We start from the raw sequence: 19,626 nt of genomic DNA on the forward strand, positions 1-19,626 counted from the left end.
GTCAGGCTGTGGCACTCCTCTTATAAAAGTTACCACTGTGTTTTTGCATGGTATTTTTGCACTTTTCCCATGCTTTTCCCATGGTTATACTATGCATTTGCTAATGTTTACCGTGGCTTGACTGTTTTTAAATATGCTTTACCATACCTCTCTGTGCTTTACAATGCTTACATATGCTTAGCCATGCACTCTTCTATGCTTTTACTATGGTCAACTTTTATAATGGTCTTACACAATTCTTCATGTATAACCACACCTGGAAATAAAAAACAAAAATGCAGTATATACACAGATACAAACAAATACTACCCTGTATGAATCAATATAAATGTCAGGATATCTAACAGCCACAGTAGATGGTGCTTCAATGCATAATTGATGCTCTGAGCAGCATGTTATGAGCAATCAGATATTTCGGAGGCACTAAAGACTCGCGGAGTCCTTTCTTTGCAGCACCTGTGGGGCGGGCTCACTCACCGTTGGTCATGTCTGCGCTGCTTTGGGTGCCCGTAATGTGCTGCCAAAAGGCGCTGCGTGGCAGGATAGTAGTGGGACTGCAGGGGTAGGAACCTGGCTCCGAGCCTTTCGACAGCAGCTGGGACCGAGAAATAAAAACCTTTCTTATACCAGACTTCACAATGCGTTTGTTTATCAAAATACAGAAGAACCACTTATTTATCCGAACTGTTTCTGGACCATTAAGTAGTCTGGATCAATGGGTGTTTTGGTAAGGGGAAACGTGCAGTATATAAATCATGGCAACTTTGTTTTCTATAAACTCTGCAAATAAGGTAATGCTTTCTCATCTATGCTCGACCCTCCTGAACTCAACTCTATCTGAATGGTTGTCCCAGCCCTGGGATGTCCCCGTGCCCCCCCACAGTGTGAGAAGCCTGACAGATATATAAAGGCCTGACCCTGGCGTTCTTCTCCATCTCCAGCAGGACCCTCTTGTGCTGCTCAGCGATGGCGAGGGTGGCTGAGTGCACTCGCTGGTAGATCTGCTCCCCCTCCCGGGTCTGGAATGTGTAGAGCCCCTCTCCACTGTCACACATCCTGGAGAACACACACAACCTCCCGTCACAGGCTGTTCCACAACAGATACATCTCCTGGAATGCTCAGGAAGAAAAACACTTCCAACTCAGTCACGTTCCCTCGAGCGCTGAATACAGAATCGGCAGGTGTATTTCTTTAGGTCTGCATGATTGTGAGAGAGCGCGAGATGCATGTGTGTGTTTAATTGTGTCTGCGTGTTTGTGCGATTACATCTACTCTAGCCTTGTCCTTACATAAAGTGTAAAGCAGGTATGTGTGCGTTAGGGGTTGTGTGTGGCCGCAGATGTGAGTGTGTGTTAAATTATGCTGCCAAATTGCTACTAAAATAATCAGCATCACCAAATTACCAAAACTTTAATTGGGGACTGTGACAGAGATCGAATGAGTCTTAGTGTTAGATCTCCCTCTCGACCTGTGAGAGCACGGTATACGAGGAACAGAGTACCCTTAATGAAATGGCACGACAATTTATTCCGTAGGGTAGATGGAAGTCGGTCAGTTCGGAAGGGGGCGGAGCCATGGCACCCGAGCTCAGTGACCCAGACGGTAAGCGGCGTGGCATCCGAGGACTGGAGGAGCGGATGCGCTCGTTAACCTCGGGGTCATGGGCGAGGGTATAAATAGGGGGCATGGCTTGAGTGATCTGTTCCTTTTCATATGGTTAAGTTTAATAACCGAGAAGGAGCCCATACTGTGAGGAAACCGTGAGTGTTCTGTGTCTGTGTATTAACACTGTGTGTCTTGTGTGTTATTTGTCACAGAGGATTACTGAGCACGATCCGGAGCTGCAGCCGCAGGCCAGCGAAAAACCCGGACTTCACCACTCACCTTTCACTACCAACTGTCTTTGTGTTTGCACCTTTTAGCACTTGAATCACGCACTGTCTTTTGTGTTCGTGTTTAGTGTGGGTGTCGGAACGGGACTTTGGGGTTGCGGGTCAAACCCGCGGGATTATAAATTAGAAGTGATACACGCCGCTGTATCACTTCCAGCACTATTATCATTTACAGGTTTTGCCTTGAGGCTCTGGACATTTGTAAAAATAAATAAACACCCTTGCACCTGTACCAACGTCTGTCTGTGTGATTCTTCTGCACTGCACTCACCTGCACGTCATTACCACTTTGCCACACGTGGTCGTCAGAAGTGGGATGGACTACGCCACACTGTCGGCGCTGTTGGAGCAGCTGGACAGCAGACGGGAGGGGGAGGAAAGACGGAGAGAGGAGAGGTACACCGCGCTGATCGAGAGGGTCGGGCTGGCAATACCTCCCACAGCATCAGCAGAGCGCGGCTTCATAGCGCCCAAAGCCAGGACGGCTAAAATGACGGCGGATGATGATCCAGAGGCATACCTGGTGGCATTTGAGCGGCTGGCTACCACCGCGTCATGGCCCCGACAGTTCTGGGCAAGCCAGCTGGGACCCTGCCTGATTGGGGAAGCGCAGGCAGCATACCAGGCAATGGGGGATGACGACGCCGCTCAATATGACCTGGTAAAGCTGGCTATTCTCCGCCGTCTGAATATTACGCAGGAAACGCACCGAGTGAGGTTCAGGGAGTACAGGAGGTCCCCGAACGTACGCCCCAGGGTGGTCGCGCAGAAGCTCTGTGACCACATGATACACTGGCTCACCCCGGCGCTAAAAACAACTGCCCAGATGGGGGAGGCCATCGTTATTGAGCAGTTTTGTCATGTGGTCGGCGCCGAGACCCAAGGATGGATACGGCGCCACAACCCCGACACCCTGGAACAGGCAGTCAAGCTCGCTGAGGACTTCGAGGACTCCCTGGTATCCGCCCAGACCGGGCTACTCACCCCACCTCAACGGAGCGGCCGAGCCCCACCTCCTCTCTCTGCTCCATCAGCCCCACCACCAGGACCGGTTCAACGACCTCCAAGAGCACCAACCCCAATGGGCGACCTTGCCTCCTCTTCATGGAGACCAAGGTTGGCCCCCAGCGGGGGTAGAGGTGCTGCCCCTGCCCCGTTGCCATACCAGCAGCGGGACAGACCATTTAATACTGTGCCCTCCTTTCCCCCTACCTGTTTTAGGTGCCGCCAGCTGGGACATCAGGCTAGGTCATGCCCATCTGCGATGGAGTGTGACGTGGCCGTCTGTAATCTGGCATCTGAAGCGGGTAAGCGAGGGAAAAATGGTCGGGAGGGGCCTTGTATTGTTAAGGTGATTTTTGGAAATGTGAAGACCCATGCATTAGTGGACACAGGGTGTGGTCAGACCTTAATTAGAGCATCTCTCTTGGGCGGTATGGTGTGGCAGCCACAAGGTCAGGTGGCGATCTCCTGTATCCATGGAGACACGGCAACATACCCCACAGTAAAAGCATATTTATCGGTCGGTCCGATGAAACGTTCCCTGGTAGTTGGGGTAGCGGAAAGGTTACCACATCCCATTATTCTGGGTCGGGACTGGCCCAACTATAAAGATTTATTGAAATTAAGGGCAGTCCCGGCCATACACGCAAATGTGGCAGAAAAAGTAGAAGGGGAAATAATTGGTAATGTTTTTCCCTTTCAAGCGGAAATGTTCTCTTCCCTGTTCCGGCCGAAAAAAACAAACAAAGAGAGAAGGCTGCGGAAATGGGAGGGAGCGTTAATGAGACAAGGCTGGGGGCTGGTGGGAGCCTGTTATAACGGTGAAAAACGTCAGTCAAAGGGGGTCGGAACGCAGTGTGACCGAGAGGGCGAGGTTACTGGGCCATCAAGGGCAGATGTTACTCCCGCCCCGCTCAATATACCGGACATGTGGCACTCGAATGTGAACCTAGTGTGGGAGCAGGACAATGACCCATCACTGGTGCACATTCGGGGACAGGTCCGGTCCATTGAAGGTAAGGATGTTGAAGGCGCTGGGGCACTAGTATTTCCACACTTCATTATCAAGGGGCAATTACTATATAGGGTAAACCTGGCCGCGGGCACAGGACATCCTGTAACACAATTATTGGTTCCCCCGTCTTGTCGGCTGGAGGTCATGAGGCTGGCGCATGATATCCCTTTTGCGGGGCACCTCGGAGTTGACAAGACAAGGGAACGGATATTGGCTCGATTCTTTTGGCCAGGTGTTTATAAAGAAGTGTCGAAATATGTAGCCACATGCCCAGACTGCCAGAGAGTAGCGCCGGGTCGAGTGCGCCCCGCCCCTTTGGTCCCACTGCCGATTATTTCCACCCCCTTTGAACGCATCGCAGTGGACATAGTCGGCCCTTTGCTACCTTCTGACTCCGGGTATACGCATATATTAGTGGTGGTAGATTACGCAACGCGATACCCAGAGGCAGTTCCATTGAGGTCCACTAGTGCTGCTGCGATAGCCAAAGAACTAGTGCAGATTATGGCAAGAGTAGGGATCCCCAACGAGATATTGACTGATCATGGAACTAATTTCTTGTCAAACACGCTACAGCAGGTATATAAATTACTAAAAATACGTCCCATCAGAACGTCGGTTTACCATCCACAGACGGACGGTTTGGTGGAACGTTTTAATCAGACTCTAAAGGCGATGCTGAGACGATTTGTGAATCAGGAGCAAAAACATTGGGCATCGCTTCTCCCCTACCTCCTTTTTGCAGTGAGAGAGGTGCCGCAGAGTTCGACAGGGTTCTCCCCCTTCGAGCTCTTGTACGGCCGACAGCCTCGCGGCATCCTCGATCTGTTGAGAGAGGGGTGGGAGGAGCACAAAGGCTCGTCCAAAAATGTAGTGCAGCATGTGCTCCTACTGAGAGATCGCCTAGATTTGGTCGGTCGTTTGGCCCAAGACAATCTCAGATCGGCTCAGCATCGACAACAGCAGCATTACAATCAAAATGCATTAATCCGAACCTTTCGACCTGGAGACAAGGTAATGCTGCTACTTCCCTCAGCGGAATCCAAACTATGTGCTAAATGGCAAGGGCCATATGAGGTGATTCGGGCTATAGGAAAGGTGAATTACGAAATTAAACAGCCCGATCGCCGTAACAAAAAAGAAATTTATCACATAAATTTATTAAAGCCCTGGCAGGCAAGAGAGGTGTTATTTATAGCCCCAGGCAATATAGAGGATGATTTAGGGCCCGAGCTAGAACCCTCTAGCACAAAGAACATTTCGATGGGGGAACAGTTACTTCCTGATCAGCAACGTGAACTACGTAGGTTAATTGAGGAATTTAGCGATGTTTTTTCTAACACGCCCGGTAGAACTAACCTCGCTGAATATGACATTATCTCTCCCCCAGGTGTCACAGTGCGAGAGAGACCTTACCGGGTCCCGGAAAGTCGACGGAGTGGCGTTCGCAAAGAGGTATGGGACATGCTCGAACTTGGGGTGATTGAGCCTTCCAGGAGCGAGTGGTGCAGTCCAATTGTGATAGTGGCCAAAAAGGACGGCACCAACCGCTTCTGCGTTGATTTCCGCAAGGTAAACGCTATTGCCAAGTTTGATGCGTATCCCATGCCTCGGGTCGACGAACTCCTAGATAGACTGGGGACGGCGAGGTTCATCTCCACTCTGGATCTGACGAAAGGATATTGGCAGATCCCGTTAACTCGTAGGTCTAGAGAGAAAACCGCATTTTCAACACCAGAGGGGCTGTTTCATTTTACAACCATGCCGTTTGGGTTACATGGTGCGCCTGCTGCCTTCCAGAGACTGATGGACCAGGTTTTACACCCACATCGTGAATATGCGGCAGCGTATATTGATGATGTGGTCATTTACAGCTCCACCTGGCGAGAGCATTTGGCTAGGATCACAGCCGTCCTTCAGTCTCTAAGGGCAGCCCGGCTGACAGCTAACTTGCGAAAATGTGCGTTTGCCAAAAGAGAAACACAATATTTGGGATTTGTAATGGGGAATGGCAGGGTGAAACCCGTTGTCTCCAAGGTCCAGGCCTTGGTAGACGCGGCAATCCCCAAAACCAAGGCTCAGGTGCGGTCGCTACTGGGGTTAGCCGGTTATTACCGCCGCTTTATCCCCGAGTATGCCACAGTGGTTAATCCCTTAGTTGACCTCACCAAAAAGAGCGCACCAAATTTAATTAAATGGTCAGAAGAATGTCAGGGGGCGTTTAATACTGTTAAGCAGAGACTTTGCCAGGCCCCTGCTCTCATCACTCCAGACTTCACTAAGAGATTCATCCTCCACACCGATGCTTCGGATGTCGGTTTGGGTGCAGTCCTGTCTCAAATGGTAGGCGGAGTAGAACACCCTGTTCTGTACATAAGTAAAAAAATGCTCCCTCGGGAGCGCAACTACTCCGTCGTCGAAAAAGAGTGTTTGGCCATGAAATGGGCTACTCACTCTTTAAGATACTACCTGCTGGGACACTCATTTGATCTTGTCACTGACCACGCCCCACTCAAGTGGTTAAGCACAATGAAGGACAGCAATGCCCGGATAACTCGGTGGTATCTGGCATTGCAGCCCTTCATGTACCATATGGTACACCGTGCAGGGAAAGACCACCAAAATGCGGATTATTTTTCCCGGGAGGGGGGAGTAATGGGAAAGGTAGGTTTAGCCGAGTGTTCCTTCGGCTCCACTCTGAGCGGTGGGATATGTGACAGAGATCGAATGAGTCTTAGTGTTAGATCTCCCTCTCGACCTGTGAGAGCACGGTATACGAGGAACAGAGTACCCTTAATGAAATGGCACGACAATTTATTCCGTAGGGTAGATGGAAGTCGGTCAGTTCGGAAGGGGGCAGAGCCATGGCACCCGAGCTCAGTGACCCAGACGGTAAGCGGCGTGGCATCCGAGGACTGGAGGAGCGGATGCGCTCGTTAACCTCGGGGTCATGGGCGAGGGTATAAATAGGGGGCATGGCTTGAGTGATCTGTTCCTTTTCATATGGTTAAGTTTAATAACCGAGAAGGAGCCCGTACTGTGAGGAAACCGTGAGTGTTCTGTGTCTGTGTATTAACACTGTGTGTCTTGTGTGTTATTTGTCACAGAGGATTACTGAGCACGATCCGGAGCTGCAGCCGCAGGCCAGCGAAAAACCCGGACTTCACCACTCACCTTTCACTACCAACTGTCTTTGTGTTTGCACCTTTTAGCACTTGAATCACGCACTGTCTTTTGTGTTCGTGTTTAGTGTGGGTGTCGGAACGGGACTTTGGGGTTGCGGGTCAAACCCGCGGGATTATAAATTAGAAGTGATACACGCCGCTGTATCACTTCCAGCACTATTATCATTTACAGGTTTTGCCTTGAGGCTCTGGACATTTGTAAAAATAAATAAACACCCTTGCACCTGTACCAACGTCTGTCTGTGTGATTCTTCTGCACTGCACTCACCTGCACGTCATTACCACTTTGCCACAGGGACTTAATCTAATATGATGTAATCTATTACACACACAACTTTCAAAGAAACTGAATACTGTTGGAACCACTTTCTTTACATTCAGATGGCTCGGTTTGCGACAGGAACATATTTGATGCAGATTAAATTGGTTATACTTTGCCTTCGTAAATCATTTTCACATATTGGTTCCAGATCATAAGTGTTCTTTAATTTTCTTCTTGCTACCTAAACAGCCTCATAAACTACGTCTCATCACAACATTTGCTGTTAGCATGAAATTGCTTACTCTCCCAGAAAATAATGCTGCACAATACCTCTCTGCTTTTTATGCTTGCCTAAAATTTACCCTGTATTGCTTTTGTTTTTACTACCCTTCATTAGAGTATAACAATGACAGAACACAGGCAGCTATTGCAACAGATACTGTCATGATTGAATAATGTATATAACATGAATACTCCAAAGACTTAAACAGTTGCTTCCAAGAATATGTCAGGCTGTTGCAAGGAGTGATACTGATACCAACGGACATAAAGTTTACATCATTTCAAATTCCATTCAAAATGTATCATCATTGCCTGTCATTGTTTGTTTGTCAAGGCAGCACAATTCTCCCTTTCCAGACCCTAGTGTTTTATTTATCTGGTATAGATTAAAAAACCAAAAGCTTGTACGAACACAGCATTGCCCACATTCTGTAAAGCAGTACAACAAAGGACTGACTTTCTACCACTAGACGGCAGTCTTAATCAACTGAAAGGCAAAAGACTCCCACACTGCACTTTGCACTGCATTTTTGTGTATTAAGACATCTCTGCTGTTTGCTATGAGGACTGGACTGGCCTTTGTCAGCATTTGTAATGGGAATTGCAGTACACATAATAATGATGCTAGGTAACAGGTTTGCTGTTGTAATTCTGTGTGTGTGAAGTGTCAGATTGTTGAAATGTTGTGTAGTCTCGGTCCTTACCGGCCGGCCTCGAAGGTGAATCTGGTGACGTCCCGGCCGTAGCGCCGCAGCGAGCAGAGCGGCCACGTGACCAGCTTGGTGCGGGGGTTGTGAATGTCCCAGAGGTAGATGTTCTCGTGGGTTATCTGCATCATGCACTCGCCGTATATATCCAGGTTTGGGCAGGGCAGCAGGAACACGTTGAAGCGCTCTGTCAGGGGGGAGAGAAGGTAGGCACAGCGCTGTCACAGCAGACGAGAACCTGAACGCACGACAGTCAAACTGCAAACAGCAGCAACAAGTGCTGCATATCACTCTCTTGATTAAACTCAACACTGTATTAATAAATCAGGGCTGGATACAGTTTTTTAAAAACGTTTAGTGTAAGATAAACAGAAAAAAAAACTTGCTTTGGTCACTTTGTTGTAACTGTACAAATAAAATACGTTTGAATGATTTTCTTGGGTTTCGATTCATTTTGATATTTTTATTTTGCTCTATTGGACTCATGCCAGACAGCCTACAGTACTGCAGGTAGGCGCTACAGCCCGGGAGGCAATTACCTGTATGTTCACACTGCACTCCGGCTGCTAAGAGATCAGGCTCCCCCAGGCTGATGTCATTGAGTCTGGCTCCCAGGCACTCAATGGACAGGATCTTATACCACTCCTCAGCTTCCAGCTCTGTGGGAAACACAGCCAGAGGATCTCAGTGTCCAAGCACTTGCTCAAAGGCTTCAATTCTCAATACATTCAATGGAAGCACAAGATTGCATTTGAGCAGATCAAATGCTTTCCTGTGTACACGAGCCTGAAAACCGAACCCACTGAGTTATCTCTTAATAGTGGCTGGGTCTCAGATCTCAGGACTAAAGCTGTGTGGTTCAAACAGTTAACTTTAATTATATACACAAAGAAGGCTGTCAGGTTTGAAGCTTGACCTCTCTCTCTGAATGTTTTTAGTGCTACACAACACTGACTCCTATATGAGCCTTTATAAATCCATCAGTACAATGGAAGCGTCATGCAGGTGAATGACTCGTGCCTCAGGGCAGAGAGTGAGTGCATTTCTTTATTCCATCATGTAAAATGCGTCACTCGCTCACAAATGTGCATAAAACAAACATGACGTTCATTGAATCCAATAAGACTGGCAGTCATAGTTATGCAAACAGCAAAATTGCATTCCGTATTCTCTAACATACCGACTGTCTTTTGTGTTCGAAATCAAATTACTGTAAAAGTTTACCACTTAAACCTTAAAAAAACTAGACTCATAATATTTATAATACAATTTGTCTATTTTGCTGATCCCTATGTTTCTGAATATGATAATTGTGCTTAGCTTCACCAAGAAGGCTGAAAACGCAGGAATTGTTTAGGGCACTGGTGTAAAGTGATATGAACGAAGTGTCTTACCTGACTCGCAGGTAAAGGTGCGGGACGTGTCGTCAGTGAAGACGATGGCTACTGCCTGTCTCTTGGTGTCCCGGGGCAACCTGGTCACATTCTTCACGTTGCTGATCTCTGTTACCTGGGAAACGCAGTGAGTGACACTCAGGAGCGGATTGCTAACTTGCCTTGCTGATGCAGTACAGAGATGCCAACAACAATAAGAAATATTCGCCTTTAATATTGACTGACAAAGACATCAAATGATTTCACAGGATTGTGTAGTGATAACATTGTAGGGATCCAGATCCACAGGAACAGTTCTGCTTTTTCAACAACCAGGTACGTTTCTTTACAATGATGCAATGAAAACAAAACACTGTCCCAAATTGGTCACCCAAGAAACACCCATAAAGAGAAGTGTACCATGGTAAATTTGCACAGTAATTTTTTTGCAGGGTGCCATGCTTTATATCCATGCTGTACAATGCATTTACAATCCGTATTTCCACTAAGATTGCAAGTCTAAGTGAAACACTCTTGGGTTTCCAGACAGATCAGCTGCAAAGTGTTGCTCATACCTTGGGGTACGCCCTGATGTAGGCGGATTTCTCATCTGGGTATTTCTCCAGCCGTCGGGGGCCCTTGCTTGAAGATTTCTTAAACACCAGCCAGCATCGGCGGTAAATCTGAAAGGAAATCACAGGGACATGAGTTCCACTGGCTATCATCTCATCTCTCCAGTCAGGTTTTTTTTTTTTTCTCTCTTATCCTTTCCCTCTTATCAGCAGCGTGTGTTATCGTACCTCAGCATGAGTGTATTGAACCAGACTGCTCAATAAATGTCAGAGTGATGTCAAAAACCACGTAGCTTTACGATGCTACATCCAAAAAAAAAAAATAACAACCTGTCTTAATCTTAACAGATACAAGAACAAAAAAACCCACTATTATTTCAAATGATTTACTGGGAGAACATGCAATTTTAACCCGGCATCATACTGCATTGCATGAAAAGATATTCCTTACATCATCTACATTTTCTTAATAAATCATTTCTTTCTTGTTTAATAACTGATTGTGTGCATTCGCTTTCCTTTTCTATTGTTCTTTTTGGTTAGATCTTTATTTAATATTCTTACTAACTGTTCCAGGAGTCACATGGTTTAAAAGGGCATACGTTAGGATGGTAAGCTTGGTAAACAATTCTTTTTTGTTGAGATCCCGCTGCCTGCTCTAACTCTGTGGCGCCGGCTGTCTGTGTCAGGTCAAGGAAGTGAAAATGCATCAGTGTTTTCTCTGACAGTCTTGTAAAATTTCCATTCTGTTGACTCTCAGATAACACTGCTGTAAAGAGGCTTGGCACTGACAGCTTGTGAATGCTTTGGTTTTTAACATTTTGTTGGTGCACTTGTCTTTTTTTTTCTCTGCTTATATTTTGACCCTAAAGACAGACACCATTTGAAAGTTGTTAATTATGCAATTCACAGACAATCAAGTTCATATTAGTATTATTATTAACCCCTTCCCTCCAGAATAATTTCAATTTCTCAGGTTCGGCAAGTGAAAGAGACGATTGGATTGAAATCAGGAACTTGTCCATTTATTTACCGTCTTCCTGTTCAGTAAGTGGGCTCAGCGAGGAGCCGACGCTCGAACTGGACATTTCAAATTAAAAAAACATAAGTCCAATTTTACTAACTTCTGCTTGGAAATGCATTTAAAACAGATCCTGGGCTCCCGAGTGGCGCATCCAGTAAAAGCACTCGCTAGAGTGCAGGATGCGCTCTATAGCCTGGACGTCGCCGGTTCGAGTCCAGGGTATTCCACAGCCGACCGTGGACGGGAGCTCCAAAGGGGGCGGCGTTCAATTGGCCGAGCGTCGTCCGGGGGGAGGGAGGGTTAGGTCGGCCAGGATGTCCTCGGCTCACCGCGCACCAGCGACCCCTGTAGTTTGGCCGGGCGCCTGCGGGCTTGTCTATAAGCTGCCCAGAGCTGCGTTGTCCTCCGACACTGTAGCTCTGAGGCGGCTGCACGGTGAATCTGCAGAGTGTAAAGAAGCAGGCGGCTGACGGCACACGCTTTGGAGGTCAGCGTGTGTTCATCTTCGCCCCTCCCGAGTCAGCGCAGGGGTGGTAGCGGTGAGCTGAGCCTAAAAATAATTGGGCATTTCAAATTGGGGAGAAAATAATAAAAACTGGTTGGCAAGGACTAAATTTTAATTAAAAAATTAAAAAAAAAAAAACAGATCCTCATGTTAACGCTGCCAGGGCTACAGATTTCTTGGTCATGATTTGTGAAGAACAGGTAACATTGCAGGGGTACTTTGCATGCCTGCTTAAGCCGTCTGTGGCCTCTGTGCAAACGACATTGCAGCTCTGAGGGCTGATTCCTGCACAACACTTTGTACAGCAGCTTGCAGAATGTTAATGTAGTGTGTGCCTGAAACTAGTCAGACTGCTCCATCCATCCTCAACAGGGTCTTCACAATCTAATCAGGAGCTGTTGCGAGGATAGTCACCTCCCAGGCATGCTAGGGGGTGCTTTAAGTGCCCAGGATTAAAATGAAATAAATTGATTGTTTTCCTCGTCTGCTCTCCCAAGAGCAATAGTTTTATTTTATGTCCTAAAATATCACTTTTTAGGACATAAACTGATTAGGAAAAAAACATATATATATATATATATATATATATATATATATATATATATATAATTTAAATATTCTAGTTTACTTATATAAAACATTAAATACAACATTTATTTAATGTTTAATTGAAATTGAAATAAACAGCAGAGAAATTTAATTCAAGGGCTCTTAGGTATTCTTAAGCTGCTTTTTTCTAGTCTAGTAACAAGAACAGGTGTTTTACTCGATTCAGAAGAAAAATGTGTTGACATTTAATGGTTGCCCTATAGACCTTATAAAACAGCCTCTTTACACAAGTGTGTGCTGGATATTGCAGGTGTTCCATTTTGTTATCCTTGCTGTAAATATGGATCTCCACATACAAACACAAGATGAAACTGAACTGGTTCTGAAAAACACCTTTATTTTGTTATAGCTGATCTGTCCTGACCTGAAACATACTGTATAACGAATACTCTTCAGGCAAATGAGAGCTATGATTTATACTGTAAGAAAATATTGGCAAGTAATCTGAACAGATACTGATTAGCTATCTTTAGAATAATGTCTGGTACTATCTTTGCCTGGTTTGTTTATTCATGTTTTTGTGTGTTTACAGCTATCTTGCACTGTGCATGCTTTGATAAGCTATTTTTCACTACTTATGTGCTTGCTGTTCTTGTAACATTTCGAATTAGCTATGATAATCAGGAATCATTTCCTGTAATACAAGGCCTCTGCATTGTCATACCCCCTCCCCTGTGACCTGAAGTCATTTCAGATATTTATCATAATAATGATATCTCACACTCTTTTCCCATAAGCCCTTCCGCAATTATGAGCAAAATCCATTTAATGGTGCTGGGGGCAAGAGCGAGTCCAGGGCCTACACATTCTTTACCTTCGGCTAATCCAATTAATCAAACATCCTGTAAAACAAGCTCATTCAGGCATTATTTTGCAGGTTTAAAAAATGGAATGTAGAAAATCAAAGGGAAGCCAACATTTAAGACCCACAGAGGTCAGTGTTTGTGGTCCTGGTAGACTGCTAGTTTAATAGCTCACAGAAGAGGCCGCAGTAGTCTATCTTTTCTAAGACAGTAACTTCAGGTCAGGATTGATGTACTCTATCTTGGGGAATGGGGGTCGGGAGTCTGGAACTGACACTGCTCATAGTGTGCAAACAGAAACCCTCCGATCTCTCTGCATTGCTGCCGTACACATGTGGTTTGAGTCCATTTATTAATTGCGCGTCAGGCACGCCAGGTCTAATTAATTTTCACACGCGCAGTTAATTTTAGACGCGCTGTTTAAAAGTATTTTTTTCCACAGTCAAACGGGTTTAAATGGCCCTGCATATCAACAAAGCACTCACTAGGCATCTCCAGCCCCGCCCCACCCTTTCGTTCGCTATAGCTTTCACCTATGTAAAGAAATAAATAATAATAAAAATAATAGTCGTACATACCGATCAATCATCTCCTGATCACTCGTTTTATCACCAAACTCCTCAATAATGCGATCCAAGTCATTATTTTATTACTATAACATCTCAAAAAAGCTCTGCAAATGTTAAAGGGTTAAAAAATCAGGGAACTTTAGTTCACTTTGCAAAGAATCTAAACTACCTTAACGACACCATCACATTTATTTTATATCAGCTTTGACATATTTTGGGATTGTACAAGGTGCAAGTTAAAATAATGTTAAATGCAGCATATGCAATATCATTTCTGTGCTCATTAGAAAAAAAATGACATGCTGATCACAGCCAGGTCATTTTGGGAATCAAAAGGTTAAATGAAAAATATACGTTAAAGCATTAGAGAGTACTGGATATGTGAGAACAGTGCTTAATGTCACTGCGATCTGCACTCAATGTTAAAATTTACTATTCACACAAGTCCTTGCTTGAGAGAGGACCAGCGGGGATGGCAGGATTGAAGTGTTCCAAAATTCACAAATTTATGAAGAAAAAATATATAACAATAATTGGAAAATATTCTACAAGTCTGAATGTTAAATTAATAAACGCTACCATCATCAGTTGCTGTAACGCTGAGAAAAAAAAATATGACAGTTGTTGTGGTTCTAGAATAAAAAAAAATAAACTCTTCACAAAAATTAAACATATATTGGTACCTTGTTATATTAATTCTGCTTCAATGAAGGACACAGGTGATTGCATTTGCGGTCGGCTCAGCTGGTTTTGCGTTCTTGCTAGTTAAATGAAGCCTGCAGTAATTCTATTGCTATATTGAGAATCTGAGGGAAAGTACAATAGGCAGTGGGGAGAAGCTGGATGTTCAACATTGTTCTCTTGACAGGGCTTCTGTTTTCATTGTTTTGAAAGAAGATCCTTCTCTCTGGTTCAGTCCTCATTAGAGTACATGCTGTACAGTGTATATTCCCGTGCGGGAAAGCTGAGAGCAGTTGCAAAGATGGATTTGTTTTCAAAAACACGCCGCCTTGAAAAAGGTATACACCGAAATGTCTGTACAAATTCAATCACTCATTTCAATGTAAAAGGCTATAAGAGGGCCTCAAAGGCACGCCTGCTGTTGGTGCTAAATTATCTTGATGGCTTTAACCAGCTTTCACCCAATGAACAAGGACTGTGAACTGTGGAGAGGAGGATGCTGGAGTGGAACCAGGCCATGCCTAGGCTGGATTGCACACAGCTGGGAAGGGAATTGCTTTATTTACACATTAAGCAGGGCAGCACTGCAGAATGCTGGTATGTTTCTCTCTGGTGAACTGGACTCCTGCTACATAAACACAGCAAAAGGCCTACTAGGGAAATTAATGTACTGTATGTTGTATTACATAAATAAAATACACATCTATATTAAACTCAATACACAGATGTGATGTATTTCGTGTAAAAGGTCTTTGTCAGAAACTCCTGTCCAGTTAACAGAACATTATTATTATTATTATTTATTTCTTAGCAGACACCCTTATCCAGGGCGACTTACAGTTGTTACAAAATATCACATAGCTGAATGTGAAGTAAAAAAAAGTACAGCCCTTTCAACATCGGGTACACATTATTATTATAAGTGGAATCTCTCAGTCATTGACTTTCATTAGGGTTTTATCTCATCTATCATGAGAAATACAGGACCCTGTCCACTTTTCATACTGGGACGTCACAGAGGCTCCCACTGGCAGCACAGCACAGCAGCCTGCTACAGAATGGCTGAATGGAGGCGGCACAAAAGAGACCTTTTATATAAAAGAACAGGACGTTAATAAATGGAAAGGCCAAAGCACTTGTCACATAATACCAATGACTAGAGGATGCATGGAGGCTAATTGGAGACAATATGCTCTGTCTCAGATTGTATCCTCTCCTTACACGCACAATGCGCCCTGTTGTTAATGGTTAATGCCAGTGTTTGAAAAGATACACTGCATTGGATATATTGTACTTCAGATAGGTGATTAGATAGATAAACATCAGACCTCTCCAAAGCAGCAGCAGCTCCCTCCAGAGGCTCTTTCCTCATGACTGTGGTAGTTTAATCTTGAATGCTCTGTGTGCCTGTCACTCTCCCCCGAGACCCCTCTGCTTGCACACACACACACACACGCACACAAACACACACACACACACACACATACACAAACACATATACACACACATGCACACACGCACACAAACACACACACACACATATACACAAACACACATACACACACACGCACACAAACACACATACACACACATGCACACACGCACACAAACACACACACACACATATACACAAACACACATACACACACACGCACACAAACACACACACACACATATACACAAACACACATACACACACACGCACACAAACACACACACACATATACACAAACACACATACACAAACACACATACACACACACACACATGTACACAAACACTCCCACACACACGCACAGACACACACACATATACACAAACACGCACACACACATATACACAAACACATACACGCACACACACACACCTACATACACATACACATGCACACACATACATACACACGCACACACACATACACACACACACACATATACACAAACACACACACACACACACATACACAAACATACACATACACATGCACACACATACACACATACACACACACACACACAAACACACACACACACGCACACCTACATACACATACACATGCACACATATACATATACACACACACACACACACATTTATAGGGTAAAAACTCCACACAACTCCAAAGACACCACAATATTATTATTATTAAGGCTTTTTCAAGCAAGCTATAAATTACAGTGACAACATTTATAGGCTAAATGCTTTAACAGGACAGCACCTCCTACTGAATGACAGCACAGCCCACTCGGCATGTCTCTATAATCTACTCAGTAGAAAAGGCTCCACTCTGAGAACTAAATCATTACTCACAAACACAATCTTTTCAGAGATTACATTAACATACATATTAAACACACTACAGGGTTTCAGCATTTCTGCAGTAAATGTGGTTTCCCAGATCACTAAACACAGGCAACTGAATATTTACAATCAATGGGATTTAATGCTGCAACAAAAATATGTTTAACGACCAGAACCAGGACCTTCATATATACCTCAATAAAGATCGTTACTGTAATGCGAGTATTGTGATATAATTATTCTCCTGGAGTAGCTACAGAACCAGACATATTGTTCATAGTTGCCTTGGGTTGATTTTTAAACCCATTTCCATTCACCTCTGTAACTTTTTATATGGTTTAACAGAGCCATATAAAGGTGCACTTCAATTCTGTCATGCAAAGGGACCGTGGTTTTCCTGTAAATGCGCCCCTCTTACTCCTTTACTGTGCTTGTTTACAAATCGAATTTTTATAGGGAATGCTTGCTTCCTGTTGTACTTCACGTGTCACCTAATTGAGTCCTCCCGCCTTGCCATTGGAGAGAGGGTTGCATTGATTTAAGGAAAAAGCTAATTGCGTGTGGCTCTCTGGCCAAAGAGCTACCATTGATCAGTACAGAAAAAAACTAAAAAGCTTTAGGATTCGGCTGTCTGTTTACTGCGCCGCGGGATGAGCATACATTTAAAATGCCTTCAAATTGTTTTGCCTCAAATCCTTAAAAAACGTATCCCAACCCAGCACACACAGACAACCAACCCTTCTTGCTCTTTGATTTACTGTTCCTTGAAAGCCCTCCCCCCTCAGGGTTAATTATAGAATCACTCGGTCCTGCGCTGCGGAGTGTAGCGGCGCCCTTGAGGATTCTCCAAGAGAATTAAACACGCACAGACTGAGTGGCTCGTGGATTTCAGCTGAAAGGACCTGCCAGCAAGAACACAATAGCAAGCAATCAAAGCAGCTTCTTTTCTTGAGCGTTCGATTTCCATTCTGAACGTGTATTTACACAAAAATCAGCCTTGCTAAATTTAGCCTGAACCTTCTTATCAGGGGCCTTCAGTGGGTAATCCATCGGACAACCTACATATCCACCTGCAATTATGACTAACGGCTAATCAATTATTGGCTACTGATGGCTCGGCACAGGTTTACAGCTGTAACAGACAATCATTTATTTTCTCTCTTTAAACCTTGACATAAGTCTTGTTGCCCAGAGACAGACTGTCACAGAGCCAGGATTTAAGCAACAGCTAGCAATTCTGAACATTACAATACAAATATTAGCATAAAATAAGTGACAGTGAAATCAATTATATCACTTGCATTGACAATAAGAAAGTATGCAGTGGGGGTGTGGGTGAAATCACTTGCCAGACAGTGCTTAAAGATGAGGATCATAGCTGACAGGGAGCCGATGCTACATCCACTCCTAAAGCATCTCTTAGGAAGTATTTTTTTACTGACTTAGTTTGTGATTTTTCCTGACAATAAAGGTTTGCCTGACATCAAGCGGAATGTAACTGCGTTATAAGTGTGCAAAGAGCTGTGCTGCTTGCAGTCGGAAAGGCATTGTTTTCTGTGAAGTAGTCGCTTAGGAAACCAGCAAGTGTCTGATCTCGGTTGCATGACATCGGTTTCATGCCATTCCGGGAACGTATGTCTGATTCCATCTAGTAATGCCGGGAGAAGGGAAAATAGAAAGCTGATTTACAGAGTCTTAGTAATATCTTTCATTGTCAGCAGGGTTCACAATGTCAAGGGAACCAGGTCTCCCTTTTGTCCCTAGGTACAGTATGGTCTCAGTACAAGGTTGCTTCTTGTCTGGGTTGGAGGATAAGCTGTCGGGAGGCAGGAAAGACCTAAGCAGGGAACTATTACGTCTGTGGTTATTTTAAAATCTCCATTTTTATAATAATTGTAGGGCATGAAATTAGCCTCTGCCTGTTTGGCAAATGCCTTGGTTTTGGGGCAGATACATGACTCCTTCTGGCTGAAGTTGTTTTTTGCATTTGCCTTATAATACCCAACATTTAAAAATAACATAAATCTTTTTTTTTGTCAATGGACAATAATATTTAGTGAATATGATGCCCACCCAAATCTCCAAAGCTTTTCTTCTTCTCTTTCTAACAGGATTTCTTGCATGCAATCTGAGCCACATTGGTTTAAACAGAGGTTAGTGTAGTTTCTTCATAGATCTAAAACAAAAGGTACTGTACAGTCTCAAGCCACTGTACTGAGTGTTACAATGGTAATAGAGAATGAGATGTATATCACATTAATTCTCCGGGATCAAACCTACCCTATCTTGTAATGTTTGAGTTCTACTGCATCAAAGCCGAGTATATCCCCCCACTCCTTTCAGTATGTCAATCCGTCACATGAGAAGAACGAGAGTGTAAAACAAAACAAAAAAAGGACAGAAAACCAAATGCCATTTATCAAAGCCCGAGGAAACGACTCAGGGGCTTTTCATAATTCAGAGAAACAAAGTGGCTGAAAGGGGAAGCCTGTTTGTTGTTCAAATTGGGCCCTTTGACTTTTGTCAGGCTGCAGAAGTGGAATACTAATGTGAAGAATGATCCTGCTGCTGTAATGACATCTCACTCCCGCTCGTTAGTGAGGAAGAGGTGCGGCGAGATCCTAGCGAGAGCACAAGACAATTACTGCCGACACTCCGCTTATCCTTGATAAGCGGCTTTTACAGAGCTCCCCCCGTCTTAATTAGAAACAGAGGGAGTCTGGAGCACTGGCACACTTAGCAAGGCTGATTCAACCCTTTGTGTCTTTTCAGACAGACAGATAGCAATGCATAATGATGGCTTTTGACCATCTATCACGGTTTACAACAGATACAATACGTAG

General features: G+C 44.4%; 1 protein-coding gene across 2 annotated transcripts in view; it reads right to left on the minus strand.

Annotated features, from left to right (window-relative positions):
* The window catches only part of LOC117424192 (docking protein 4-like), a 42,687-nt gene that overhangs the window by 3,338 nt on the left and 19,723 nt on the right, over positions 1-19,626 (minus strand). For both annotated transcript variants that reach the window (XM_034040336.3, XM_058992758.1), the window contains 6 exons: positions 10,295-10,402; positions 9,741-9,855; positions 8,886-9,005; positions 8,344-8,533; positions 918-1,056; positions 478-595 (listed from right to left, as the gene is read on the minus strand). In XM_034040336.3, coding sequence (XP_033896227.1) covers positions 478-595; positions 918-1,056; positions 8,344-8,533; positions 8,886-9,005; positions 9,741-9,855; positions 10,295-10,402 — 790 coding nt within the window. The remainder of the gene's footprint in view (positions 1-477; positions 596-917; positions 1,057-8,343; positions 8,534-8,885; positions 9,006-9,740; positions 9,856-10,294; positions 10,403-19,626) is intronic.

Source organism: Acipenser ruthenus, chromosome 19 (assembly GCF_902713425.1).
Source record: "Acipenser ruthenus chromosome 19, fAciRut3.2 maternal haplotype, whole genome shotgun sequence".
Classification (NCBI taxonomy): Eukaryota; Metazoa; Chordata; class Actinopteri; order Acipenseriformes; family Acipenseridae; genus Acipenser; species Acipenser ruthenus.